A 14,639-nucleotide genomic window follows, 5' to 3' on the forward strand; every position below is an offset into this window, starting at 1 on the left:
AATTCGGTATTTACCGATTCGGTAAATACCGAATCGGTAAAACCTATTGATTCCTATGGGCTTCAAAGCCCATAGAAATCAATAGGCTTTACCGATTCGGTATTTACCGAATCAGTAAATACCGAATTTCACAAGGGTGCAGGGGGTGTCACTTTGACACCCCCTGGCACCCCCTAAACAGGATTGGGTGCCATGTGGCAGGCATACAAGCACTAGGGGCAGGTCTGCCTGTCATAAGGCACAGGTGTGCATGCACACATGTGCATGCACACCAGAATCGGTATTTTACCATCAAATAGTATTTGATGGTAAAATACCGATTCTGTAATGCTTGTGGGACTCAGAAGAGTCCCACCTACATATCAATTTTACCGAATCGGAAAAAATACCGATTCTGTATTTTACAGAATCGGTAAATTTACCGATCGGTAAATTTACCGATTCTGTAAAATACAGGGCCCTACATCTCAAATTGCATTTACCGGTCGGTAACGGCTGAATTCGGCCGTTACCGACCGGTAAATGCCTACCTACATCTGGCCCTTGGTTACTTACCTGTACACTATAGTTCTCCAGTATTATCTTTCATAGATTCACACGCGCCCTCCCGCCTACCCGTTTCTCAGGCAGAACCTGTTTCTCGGTATTCATCCATGTCTCTCACTCTGGGACGGAAATCTGAGGCAGGAAGCTTCTGCTGGGGAGTGTGAGGGTAGGGCAGCAATGCTGATTGGCTAACTTTTGGACCAAACAATGAGGAAGTCTGGTTACCAAATACTACAGTCCCTATGGGCTTTTCTATGCAGTTTTATTCTCTATGATACTGCTTTGGTCATTCTGTTACCGTGAGACTCCCACCATGACGACGGGGAAGATAAAAGCATGTGAATCTATGAAAGATGTAATACTGGAGAATAAAGGACTGCTTTTGTCCACCAGTAGATAGTTTTACTCACATTTCCCTTATCTACACTTGCACTCTGACCCTCTCTCCCCACATCAGTAGTGCTCATTGTGTCTTAGAACACCACTGCTCCTCCCACGTGGGGTAGTTGTAGCCCATGCTTGGTGCTTTACGGTCCCAGTGTGAGGAGGGAACCCTATGATGAAGCATGTCACCTTTGAGTTAATGAGAGTTCTTGTCCTAATGAACAAGTTACTGTAGGAAAGTGGATACCTGACTATGGTTGCCCCCAACTTTTTTGCCTGGTGTTTTGCTGGTTTTCCGACTTAGTTGGCCTGGGACCCTGCCAATCAGGACCCCAGGCCTACTGCTCTCTCTCTAAAATGGATTCCATGTACCCTTGGTACATATCTAATTGGTACTGGGCCACCTTATCCGACCCTGTAACTCAGGGCATTAGGTGTACCCAGGACCTACCAGGGGCTGCAGCATGTATTATGCCACCCCTGGCTGGCCATCTAAATCTGACACACCTGGCTGCACGACAGCTGGGGCAAGGTGGTGTAATCACCCTTTGCTTTAGATATAGTATACCTATATCTAACCCTAAAAGATGGACACACAGATTCCTATCAGTCACTCCTATGGCAGGCCTTGACAATCCTGAAGGCAGAGTGCTTGGAATCGTGTGAGATGGTGCTCTGGCATGAGCTGAGCTCGTTTGCACCTTGCGGAACCAAGTCCTAATAGCTGTTCCATGATAACGCATACCATATACTCTTAAGTGCATTATAATCCTCGCAGTTAAATGCTATCTTTGGTATCGCTTTATCAAAACATGTCGAGTAAGGTGTCGTACGAATTGGAATACTAACCCCTCGCCAATTCTGGCGACGGGGTTAGCATTCCACCCTTCTAGAGGGACACGACATGTATGTAACTGTAAACCCCGGTTAAAGTTAACTCAAGCCTTAGCATCACAAAATGGATGCTGCCACCACAGACACAAGTCTGACCCCCTACAGCTGGGAGTCCTTCCAGCGAGGGGAGCTTGGACAAAGGGTTTCCTGTCAGGGGCGGTGCTAGCACCATCCCAGACAGGGTTTTGTGTATCCTGGGTAGGCAGGGCTTTACAGGAAGGTGACTGCAAGTGGCACCCCGGTGCTCACTACGCATCTGCCGGCTAGAACCAGTTCCAGGGGTACACCAGACCCTGAGCTGGGGAAAGTCCGGCATGGGAGAGGGGTGTAACCACCCCCCTTCCTGGTCCCACCCCTAGGGCAGGACCTAGTCGCGTGCCCACCCCTTTTTTTAGGATAAAGGCAGGAGCGGGGACCCTTCCAATTTAGATCATCTTTGAATCAAGAAACTACTTTCTGCGAAAGGAACTCTCGACTCTTCTCAAGATTTCTCCCTTGTGGCTAAGGAGTAGTCACCCTGCATCCGCAGGCACCATCTAAGAACACTGCGGTTTGCTGCACGTCCTTCCTCCGGAATCCGACCGACCAGCACGACGAGACCCGGCTTCCCTGGCACCTCTGACCTCTACCTACCTCTACAGCTAAGCTGAGAACCATAGGTGCGACGAGACCTCGAGGGACCAGCCATCATCAGAACTGCACGACTTCTATCCAGCACGACCACCGAGGGCTAACTTTTGGACCAAACAATGAGGAGGTCTGGTTACCAAATACTACAGTCCCTATGGGCTTTTCTATGCAGTTTTATTCTCTATGATACTGCTTTGGTCATTCTGTTACCGTGAGACTCTCACCATGACGACGGGGAAGATACAAGCATGTGAATCTATGAAAGATAATACTGGAGAACTATAGTGTACAGGTAAGTAACTAATTCCTTCTGGTGCCCTCAATGGATAGGGCGAAAAAGCTAAGTGACTAGGGATTATTGATATTACCCTGTTATATTGGCAATCTGTTTGTGCCAAACAGGACTTGGTTCTAGGCATTCCTCTGGACCAAAATATATATTTCAGTCTGCTGTGAAAACAATATGTGTAAAACATATAATAATAACAAAAGCCATACAGTCCGCTCGATAGATATTCTTGTGGCTCTAGCGTCTTATTAAGATCCACTAGACAGTGAAAAATAAACAGGGCAGTTACTCCTGTAAAGTACTCAAATACAATCAAAATTGTACCAGTGTCCATAACCAACACTTCAAAATTTGTGTGAGAAGAAACTATAATCTCAGGGAGCGTTAGAAAAACCTTACCCTGGGCATGTATGGATTGATCAGCTCAACTGTCATCAGTACCCTCACAAAGTGCAGAGCTGAATGTGTACATACAGAACAAATATAAGATTACAATTAGAGGTCTATAAGGTCCCTATGTTACAGATGTATTATTTTATGTGTTCTCATAATTTTGGAAGGGCCCCTGAAACAGACTATTGTTATTATATCAAATATTACAGCCATGGTCTGACATGCTTCCGTGTTAACCTCTCATGGTTCAAAAGCACAAATTGATAGTCAAGTTCTTAGCTCCCATTGTATATGACTAAAAACAAAGTCAACATGACAGTCATATTACGGTCTGTATCAAAAACCGGCACACCCTCAAAATAACAAGGTGTGGCAGTCCAATGATGCATAGCCTGTTGCATTCATAATGTATTACCGTCAGAATATCCTTTCAATAAACAACCAAACAGACTCAAACAACGTACCTGGTACGCTTCTACAAACCTCCTCTTCCAAAGGGCTGGCAGGAGGAGGACCGGATAAACATTCTGTTTAACTTCCATGTACAATCCTTCCCAGAGTTGGGGGCCAGATGCTCATGGGAATTGTAGTTTCTGATAACTGTGAGACGTCTGAGTTACCGTCTGATGGCAAACGAAAAACACGGCTAACCCATCAAGTATATTTATGTGTGTGTGGGGGTAGTGTAGGAAAGTGTCCCTAACTGTCTATATATAAATTCAAAGGTATCAATGAAGTGAGGCATAGTTATGAGGAATCATGGGAATGTAGATCCCAAGCAGAATTATATATCTGTGTACTTGAAAGGTATACAGGCAGAAGGATTAATGTAAGGTAGTAGACTTGTTCCAGCCACAAATGGAGTGTCAGGGTATACATATCCTAAGGTATTAGGGTGTAGTGGTCATGGTGCTTACAAGTAGTGTTCATGATGGTAAAGTTAACATACACAGACAATGATCTAATAATCGAATGGGAATCTGAAACACAAGAGTGTAGTGTATACTATGTTACAGTATGGTGATAGTAAAGTATAATATATCATTGTCTTGTTCAACTGTGAGCTCATCAAGAGTTCCATCGGCTCATAAAGAGCACCAAGAAATATCATCATTCAGACATCTTGAAGGACTACCAAGTCTAAAGACCCATCGCTGCTGCCTCCGTAACAGAACCATGTCAAGAGGACTCATCCCAGTGGAGTAGTGGGGTTTATCCAGGACCACACACTTGATATAATCCTCTGTATGCCCAGCTTTAAAGAAATGTCTGGGGAGTTTTGTATCGTATTTCTTATATCTTATTGAACTTCTGTGTTCAAAAATACTGATTTTATCTCTTTGGGTCTTCATGTCCACATAAAGCATGCCACAAGGGCACCTGATCAAATAGATAACTCCCATGAGTTATAATTGGTATGGCTAGATAACAGCCATGGTGTCTTGAGGCTGAGGTCTAACTGTGTCATGTGTTAAGACAGATTGCAAACCAAACAGGAGCCACATGGGAAATGGCCTTTTACAGGCCCCCCTGTCCATAGAATCTACAGGGTTTCATTCCTCTTAAAGCAGCGGGGTCCTGTATGGACCAGTATGTCACTGGGGTTACTGCTACATTTCAATGCAAACAAAAAATTCTCACAAAATATATTTACTTTATTTAAAATGTGGCAGTTGCAGTTAATAACCTAATTCAGCATTTCTGTGAGGTGACTAAAAGACCAGTCTTTCTGGTCTAGGTCTTGGATAAGTATCTATAAGGGCTTCCCGGTTGTTATTGTGTGCCCATTTAGAGGCTCTCCAGATAAGAACTTTGAGGTATTGTCGTGACACAAAATTTTCTCTTGGATTCATTACTGCTGTTTGTATTTTTCCACTTCTGTACAATTCCTTCTGAGTCGGAGGAACTGACCTACAGGAAGGTTTCCCATAAGGCCAGTGGAAGAAAACTGTTGAACCTGAGTAATGAATTACAAGCCATAGGTTTCTGGTACAGTTCTGTATAGATACCACCTACCTTTGGATTCAGTAGGAGGTCAAGAAATGGAAGTTGTGTCTTACTGCACTCACATGTGAACTTCAAGTTGGTATTCACAGTGTTAAGCCACATGGAAAAGGCGTCCAAAGACGTGCGGGCACCCTCCCAGATGACCAAGATATCTATATATCTTTTCCACATTGTAAGGTGTGGGAAGTTGGCCCGATATGCAACGTTCGCTATTCTAGCGACCGCTATGTATCGTTCCAACGACCCTTATGGTGTTTGGTTGTAAGTCAACCTATAGACCAGCTATCCTAGTAGCGTGGATACGAGCAGTCTAAGGCTAAAGACTCGAGAGGGCGCGTTAAGCCAGCTGTTTACCACACATGTACCCCTTGAACACCCAGTGAAAGGACACCACACAAGTGTTATGAAAATAAACAATATATTTATTAAGAATCACAACAGCCCTGTACTCTTTATGAGGACAGGGTACTAAGCACAAACCAAATCTCTTTAGCAAATACTTCAAGTGCACAGTTTAAAACAAGTGTCCGGGGACACGGAAAGGTTAAGGCAAGTCGGAAGCGAGGGACTCGGGACCCTAGAGTAAGGAGGCTATGCAGGCATCGAAATGCTGAGTTACCTAGCCACGAGGGCTGCGGCTGCAAGTCTTACAGGCGTCGGGGTCTTCGCTGACGAGCCAGGAGCCGGAAGAAAAAGGAGTTGCTGGCCGGCGACCAGTGATGAATAGTTCGTAGAGATCCAAGCCTGGATCGGAGATTGATGAAACCTGAAAGCAGAGGGGACCAAGTTCGTACTACTAGCCAGTAGTCAGAGGGTACCAGGAAGGCACCGGTTGGCCGTCACCTCGACCAGGTGAGTGGGCGACGCTAGGCTCTGCAGTCTCACGGACCAGGAGGCGTTGTCGGCGACCACGGTGGAGGTGCGAGCTGTCCCACGACGGATGTCGCTGTCGGCGTCTTGAGTGGACCAGGAGGGTCCGGGGTGCTTCTCGAAAAGATAGAAGCAAGGGCCAGTCTGGAGCAACCAGACCGGCAGTGTTGATTCTCGGATGTCGTCACAGAAGGGCACAAGCCAGCGGCTAGTGACCAGACAACGTGCTGAGCAGCGAGCAGAAGGGCCCCACGCAGATCGTGGAGATGCTGGGAGACTGCACTTCGGTGCTGGAGCGGCTCAGGGTCGGGGCTTCTCGGACCCCAGAGCACTCACCAGAGAGTTACCTCGATGGTCGTGCTGGTTTTTAAGAGCGTGCGGGTTCTGATGATGGCCGGTCCCTCGAGGTCTCGTCGCACCCACAGATCACAGCTGAGCTGATGACGTGGGTAGAGGTCAGAGGTGCCAGGGAAGCCGGTTCTCGTCGAGCTGGGCCGTCGGATTCCTTGAGGAAGGACTTACAGCAAACCGCAGAGTTCTTAGATGGTGCCTGCTGATGCAGGGTGACTACTCCTTAGCCACAAGGGAGAAATCTTGAGAAGAGTCTTGAAGTCCTTTCGTAGAAAGTATTCTTGATTCAAAGATGATCTAATTTGGAAGGGTCCCCGCTCCGGCCTTTATCCTAAAGAAAGGGGTGGGTACATGACTAGGTCCTGCCCTAAGGGTGGGACCAGGAAGGGAGGTAGTTACACCCCTCTCCCCTGCCGGACTTTCCCCAGGCCAGGGCTGTCGCCCCTGGAACTGGTTCTAACCGGCAGATGCGTAGTGAGCACCGGGGTGCCACTCCGCAGTCACCTTCTCGCAAAAGCCCTACCTACCCAGAATACACAAACCCTGTCTGGGACGGTGCGAACACCGCCCTCGACAGGAAACCCTTTGTCCAAGTGCTCCTCGCTGGAAGGACTCCCAGCAGCAGGAGGTCAGACTTGTGTCTGTGGTGGCAGCATCCATTTTGTGGAGCTGAGGCTTTCGTTAACTTTAACCGGGGTTCACAGTTACGTACATGTCGTGTCCCTCTAGAAGGGCGGGATGCTAACCTCGTCGCCAGGGTTGGTGAGAGGGCAGCATCCCGATTCGTATGACACCTTACTCGACATGTCTTGATAACGCGACACCGAAGTTACCGATGTGGCACGCGTTATCATGGAACAGCCATTGGGTCTTTTCTCCGCAAGCTGCAACCGGCTCGGCTCGGGCCAGAACACAGTTCACGCGAGCCCATGCACTCTGCCTTCAGGATTGTCAAGGCCTGCCATAGGAGTGACTGATAGGGACTCGGGTGTCCATTGTATGGTTAGATATAGAGCTACTATATCTAAAGCAAAGGGTGATTACACGACTTCGCCCCAGCTGTCATGCAGCCAGTTGTGTCAAATTTAGGAGGCCAGCCAGGGGTGGCATAATACATGCTGCAGCCCCTGGCGGCCCTGGGTACACCTATGCCCTGAGTTACAGGGTCTGATAAGGTGGCCCAGTACCAATTGGTAAATGCACCTAGGGTACATATCGTAATTTAGAAAGAGAACAGCCAGGCTGTGGGTCTGATTGGCAGGCCCACAGCCAGAGAAAGTCGTAAACCAGTGAAACAAAAGCAAAAAATCTGGGTGATCATAGGATTGCAGACCCTACTCTCCTACATAAGGTTCATCTGGAAGCGATTGTCCGTAGAGTAGATATGTGTGATTTGAAACTAGTGCATGTACAGATTAGCCATGCTCGGGGCACAGGTACTGCCCATAGATGTCCCGGTCACTTGCCAGTAAATTTGGTTTTCAAAATAAAAATAGTTCTCTTTCATTGCGATAGAAGCACAGTCCATCACTAATGATGTGGGGGTAACATCATCTTATGTGCGTTGTTCCAACAAGAATGTTATGGTGTACAAAGTTTCATCCTGTGGAAAATTGCCATAGAGGGCTTTCACATTATATGTCGCTAAAAAAGTCTCTAAGAGTCAAACTTTACAGCCCAAAGGCAGGGTGCGCTATACACATGTGTGGGCATATCTACCTGAGTGGACGTGTCCCTGCGATATCTAATTCACTCTTGGATTTTACAAGTGCGTAGTGAAGCCTTACCGAGTACATGGGCTGGACACCCGTCATTATGAGTTCCCCAGCTATATGATTGCTCCACTGTTCCCCAAGGTGCTTGGTACCAAACACCTCCTCTTAATAAACCCACACTGATACCAGTGCTGGATTTATTAGTAGAGGCACCCATAGAGCACCTTAGAGGTGCCTCCTGAAACCCTACCAACTGCTAGTGTGTTGACTGACTGGTCTCGACCAGCCAGCCACCATAGACAGGTTTCTGACCACCTGAAGTGAGAGCCTTCCCATACGAGGTCAGAAACAAAGCTTGCTCTGGGCGGAGGTGTTACACTTTCTCCAAGCAGGGTAGGCATCCTAGGACGGGAAGCTTCAAAGACCTGGTGTCCTTTGATATGTGGCCTGGGCCTCTCCAGATAGTGGCTGTGCCCACCCCCCTGTCCTGACTCCACTGTTTGGCATCAAGACTCCTCCATGTTATTTTGGACAGAATTAGCATTCTAAGGCCAGGGTTATGTCCACTTCAAGTGGTCATATAGAGGGTGTAGGCACCCTAAAGGTAGGTAGCCCATTGGCTTCTACCGGTCACTCTTCGTACAGCCCCCTAAATTGAGTATTTAGGTGGCACCCTTAAACCCAAGAACTCAGATTAGAGGGATCAACAGAAGCAGGACGCAGAGTCAGTGCCTGGCGAGAACTGCAGCAAAACTTTGGACTTTCGCTTTAAACTCTGCCATCCTCAGCCCCCTCTAGACAATCGAGTGATTTGTCCTGCCAGCTGGAGAACTACCAAAGGCTTTGGTAGCCTCCCAGCACTTCGACAAACACCAAAAGTCTCCCTTGGTGTAGAACATCATATCTGTCTCCTCACCGAGTGGGTAGACATCAAGATCAACCGTAATCATGCAGTGCAAACCCCCAGGGTACTGGACGCCCTACACAAAACACCAACCGCGAGAGTCCAGTCCACATTCTCACTGCACCAGGACCAAGCTGCCATCGAGGGGTGTCAGCATCACTATGACCCACTTTGAGAGTTGCCCAGCTGCTTGGTTTTGCCCCTCCCGGCTTTTTATCCCTGACCGCATGGTGCATTTTTGCACACTCAACCAGCTGACAAAACCCCTCTTCTCCCGAGTCCCCTGGCCTGGGTACTAACAAACCAGCTGTGCCCCCGTGCTCCAATACCCCATGCGACCTGAGCACCCATTTGGGAATGCTCGGTCTTGCTCGCAAGTCCCTATGTGCAGCCTCTTTCCAGGTCGCCCCCCCCCCCCGCCCTTCGCCTGTAGCGCGACAGCTACCAGCTTCAGCAGCACCCTACTCCCAGTAGAGACCAGGCGACTTCCAAAGAAGTGCTGGTAGTACTTTGACCCATGGCCCACTAATACTTCGATCCCAGATTCAGAACCCCATGAAACAGACTGTCCTTACCTTTATGCATCTTTGACTTTTCCTCCCATAAGATTGCATTGCACATAAAGTGCACAGCTTTAAACCTTTTACTTACCTGTGAATATTTCTCTTGAAAACTGTACTTACCTTTGAAAGCAGTTCTTGTTTTCAATATATGTGTAAAAAGTGTTATTTGGTCTCTGATTTAATCTTTCAGTGTGTGTCTCACTTATTGCTTCTGTGAGTATAACAAATGCTTAGCACTACCCTCTGATAAGCCTAACTGCTCGCCCACATTATCACACAAGAGAACATGAGTATTAACTACTTTAGCCTCTGTAAAGCAATTGTGGACCACTAGACTATCTGTGCAGTGTACTTCGTTTTAGCACACTCTATAGACAGCAGCTTTTTGCAATCTGAGTGCTTCAAATAAAAAAGAGATTATTGTGATAAGGCCCTTAGTCTTGTACAAGACCATTACATTACTGAGGCCCTAGGGTATGACTGTTTTACATTCCTCACCCCTCTTTTATATTCCTTACAGAAACAACTAATGGTGATTGGGATGGACGTCTATCATGACCCAAGCAGGGGAATGCGGTCTGTGGTTGGGTTTGTTGCTAGCATCAATAAGTAAGTTTAGTGTAATTTGTTTTTTCATATTCTTAGTGTTTGGCTTTAATTATTGATTTGATTGTATGTTTTTATGCATCAGTTCGCTCCATTGTGCTATACTTTTTGACCTCCAGGACTGATTTTACAGAAAATTTCAAACCTTTATTTTAAATAGTCTTTTTATTTTCCAAATCATGGTGCCATATTCAAACTCTATCCACCCAAAATGGGTTTATTACTGTCAATGTGAAGCTTACACATGGTTAAAACCTGCAGTATGGCGTTGCTTACCTTAAGACTAAATTTTGTCTGATGAGTATATTAAATCTGTTGTTTGGGGCAAATTATTCACTATTAATAATTACACCATTGATCTTTTTGAAATAAATGCAAATTTGGTCAATTTGTACCAATTACAGTGAAAGGCAAAACAAATATACTTGCTACATTTTGAAAAAGGATAGTACACAAGCTATTTATTCTACTGCCATGTTTACTAACCATATATCTTTAGTGTTAAAACATTTTTGATGGATACATCTGCCAGTGGATTCCTCACCCTGTGAATATCCCCCTCGTCGGCAACGTTCGGAAAATTCTTTTGTAGCTCGCCGGCGTGGACTACGTCACAGGAGCACGACATCGCGAGCGGCTCCGCTGACGTCACCGACTCCATAATAGACATCCGCCGGCGTGATGACATCAGTTCCCTTTTTTCCGCGTCGTTGACGCTAACGGTTTCGAGGGATCTTCTGTTGCGTTGATTGTAATTTTTTTACTATTGTAGGTTTTCTGTATCTTTCCAGTGGTCACTGTCTTCTGTCGTGCTGTTGTCTAAGAAGACTGGTTTTAAGCTGTGTGGTGAATGCGGAAAAATGATGTCCATCACAGATCCGCATGACGAGTGTATATGGTGCCAGAGTTCAGATCACGACTTCCAAGGTTGTCGATCCGGTTTGAAAATGAATCTGAATGCTCTTCGTGAACGTGAGGCGAAACTCCTGATTGCCAAATTAAAAGGTAAAGGGGCCAAGAAGAGTTTGAGATCGAGGCGCTCGAAGTCGAGGTCCCGGTCGAGGTCGGCTTCGAAGTCGACTTCGGGACATGCTTCCAGGTCATCTAAGAAAAAGCATAAGAAGAGGAAGCATGGATCAAGGCACCATTCGGGAAAGGAGTTGGATTTGAGGGCGAAGTCCTCTGGTAGACGACATCGTAAGGACATGGTATCTCCCTCTCCGGAGCGGAATCCTGAAGGTGAGGCCTTACCATTGGAGGTGCTGGAGCATTCACCGGCTCCGATATCTAATCCTTCTCCGGCTCCATCTCAGTCTACAGAACATGAGGAGGAAGTGGTTCCTGTTCCCTCAGGGCTCGACGACTCCGGTTCACCAACCCGAGGAACAAGAGGAGTCGATTCCGGGGCAGCCTCCCCAGGAGCAGGCGCTGAGTGCTTATCCTCCTTTCCGGGTCCAGGTCCAGGACAGGATCCTTCGCATTTTTTAAACACCATGTATAGTGTTTATGCGAGAGCCATGTACCCCTCTGGATCACCGACTGGTCCCAGGGGTCCGTTGGCATACAATTTGGGAGTCCTCCATGCTTATGCTCCGGCGTCTTTCATGCCAGCCCCGACTCCGCCTTGGCATCTCTCGGCACCGCCGAGGTCATCAACGCCGTTCACCGCTTCACCGGCTCCGGACCGACCTCGAGATCTTCCAACTCGAAGTTCGGCTCCCGCTCCGCGTTTGACGCCGGCTCCGGCCCCTTCGGAGTCGATTCCGGATCCGACGACGTCGCTTCGGAAGGAGAGGTCAAGGCGTGAAGCCCAGCGCCTTTTGGAGGAGAGGAGTCTTAGGGTCTTGAACTGTCCCCTTATTGGGAATTAGCCTCTGTGTCGGATGCTCCTTATAAAGATGTGGCACCCTATCATGTTGTTATTAAAAAGGCAGCGGATTTACTCTATTTGACTTTGCCCACTGCGGAGTATAAATTGAACATTCTGACTGAAGTCCTCCATTCTCCTTCATCTGTTGTTGAGCCTATACTTCCATTTACTGATGCTCTGACTGACCCTATCCTGGAGGTGTGGAGTAGACCTCTTACTGCTCCTGCGGTTTCTAAGGCCGTTGCAAGGCGTTATAGAGTGGCTCCTGGTGACCCTGAATTTTTGTCCACTCATCCCTTGTCGGAGAGTTTGGTTGTGCAAGCTGCCTGCTCTAAAAGATCTGCAGGTGCTTTTTGTGAGAAGGTGGCCTGATATGCAGTGCTCACTATTCTAGTGAACACTTCGTATCAGTCCAGTAACCCTTATTGATGATTGGTTGTAAGTCAACCTTATAGACCAGCTATCCTAGTAGCATGGATACGAGCAGTCTGAGGCTAAAGACTCGAGAGGGCGTGTTAAGCCAGCTGTTATACCACACATATACCCCTTGAATACCCAGTGAAAGGACACCACACAAGTGTTATGAAAATAAAAGGATATTTATTTAAATCACAACAGCCCTGTACTCTTTATGAGGACAGGGTACTAAGTACAACACAAAACTCTTACGAAAATACTTAAGTTAGCACAGTATATACAAATGCCCGAGGGGCACGGAAAACCATATACTCTGAAAGTGGAATGCGAAATTACTAGCAGGTAAGTACAGTACTAATAGGCTTTGGAATCGCTAGATCTTGACTATAGAATCTTTAGATTACTTCTAGGAGACCCAGGGGACTCGGGTGCAGAGTGTGCACTCTCACGCGTGATGCGGGACAAAGTCTATGGTAGCTAGTAAAGACAAAGTTAGTGTTCTCGGGCGAACCCGACCTGGTAGGAGGAAAACGAAAGTGGATTCTGACCCTTGGATAGTGAGGCTATGCTGGGGCACCGAAATGCCGAAGTTACCTAGCCCAGGGGCTGCAGCTGCATAGGTCTCAAAAGACATCGGGAATCCTCGTAGACGGACCAGGAGCCTGGAAGAAAGAAGTTGCTGGCAGGCGACCAGTGAAGAAAGTTCGATGGATCCAAGCCTGGATCGAAGGAAGATGACACCTGAAAGCAGAGGGGACCAAGTTCGAGACTACTAGCCAGTAGTCAGGTGGCACCAGGAGGGCACCGGATGGTAGTCACCTCGACTAGGTGAGTGGGTGACGCTGTGATCGCAGATCTCACGGACCAGGAGGCGTTGTCGGCGACCAGGATGGAGGAGCGAGCTGTCCCACGATGGATGAAGCTGTCGGCGTCGCTGGACCCAGGATTGGGCAACAAAGCCTTGGCAAATTCAAGCCCACGCGGTGGACTCAAAATGGCGTCTGGAGTGGACCAGGAGGGTCCGGGGTGCCTCTCTTGAAGAAGGAAGCAAGGGCCAGTCTGGAGCAACCAGACCAGCAGCAGTGATGCCGTCGGGCGTCGTGTAGAAGGCCACAAGCCTGCCGGCTAGTAGCCACACAGCGCGGTGAGCACGCAAAAGCAGAAGGGCCCCACGCAGATCGTGGAGATGCTGGAGGGCTGATCTTCGGTGCTGGAGCTGCTCAGGGTTGGGGCTTCTCAGACCCCAAAGCACTCACCAGTGGAGCACACGGTGGGCTTGTTGCAAAGAAGTCGTGCAGTCTTGGCGATCGTCGGTCCCTCGAGGTCTCGTCGCACTCACAGTTCTCAGCTTTGCTGTAGAGGTGAGTAGAGGTCAGAAGTGCCAGGGAAGCCGGGTCTCGTCGAGCTGGGTCGTCGGATTCGTGAAGAAGGACTTGCAGCAGACCGCAGTGTTCTTAGGATGGTGCCTGCGGATGCAGGGTGACTACTCCTTAGCCACAAGGGAGAATCTTGAAGAAGGAAATCTTGATGTCTTTCACAGAAAGTCGGGTCTTGATTCCAAAGATGATCTAATTTGAACAGGGGGCCCGCTCCCATCTTTATACTAAAAAAGGGGGCTGACCCGGTGACTAGGTCCTGCCTATGGGTGGGACTAGGAGGGGGGTGGTTACACCCCTCTGCCATGCCGGACTTTCCCCACGCCAGGGGCTGGTGTGCCCCTGGAACTGGTTCTGACCGGCCTATGCGTAGTGAGCACCGGGGTGCCACTCAGCAGTCACCTTCCTGAAAAGCCCTGCCTACCCAGGATACACAAAACCATGTCTGGGACGGTGCTAGCACCGCCCCTGACAGGAAACCCTTTGTCCAGGCTCCCCTCGCTGGAAGGTCTCCCAGCTGCAGGGGGTCAGACTCGTGTCTGTGGTGGCAGCATCCATTTTGTGGAGCTGAGGCTTCGTTTAACTTTAACCGGGGTTCACAGTTACATACATGTCGTGTCCCTCTAGAAGGGTGGAATGCTAACCCCGTCGCCAGAATTGGCGAGGGGTTAGTATTCCAATTCGTATGACACCTTACTCGACATGTTTTGATAAAGCAATACCAAAGTTAGCATTTAACCGCGAGGATTATAATGCACTTAAGAGTATATGGTATGCGATATCATGGAACAGCTATTAGGACTTGGTTCTGCAAGCTGCAGACA

At 48.1% G+C, this 14,639-nt stretch overlaps 1 protein-coding gene across 1 annotated transcript in view; it reads left to right on the forward strand.

Annotated features, from left to right (window-relative positions):
- PIWIL2 (piwi like RNA-mediated gene silencing 2) overlaps nt 1-14,639 on the forward strand; it is a 2,549,426-nt gene that overhangs the window by 1,991,443 nt on the left and 543,344 nt on the right. Inside the window, exon 20 of the mRNA XM_086944806.1 lies at nt 10,067-10,155. Coding sequence (XP_086800932.1) covers nt 10,067-10,155 — 89 coding nt within the window. The remainder of the gene's footprint in view (nt 1-10,066; nt 10,156-14,639) is intronic.

This window comes from Lissotriton vulgaris, chromosome 11, assembly GCF_964263255.1.
Source record: "Lissotriton vulgaris chromosome 11, aLisVul1.2, whole genome shotgun sequence".
In the NCBI taxonomy this organism is placed as follows: Eukaryota; Metazoa; Chordata; class Amphibia; order Caudata; family Salamandridae; genus Lissotriton; species Lissotriton vulgaris.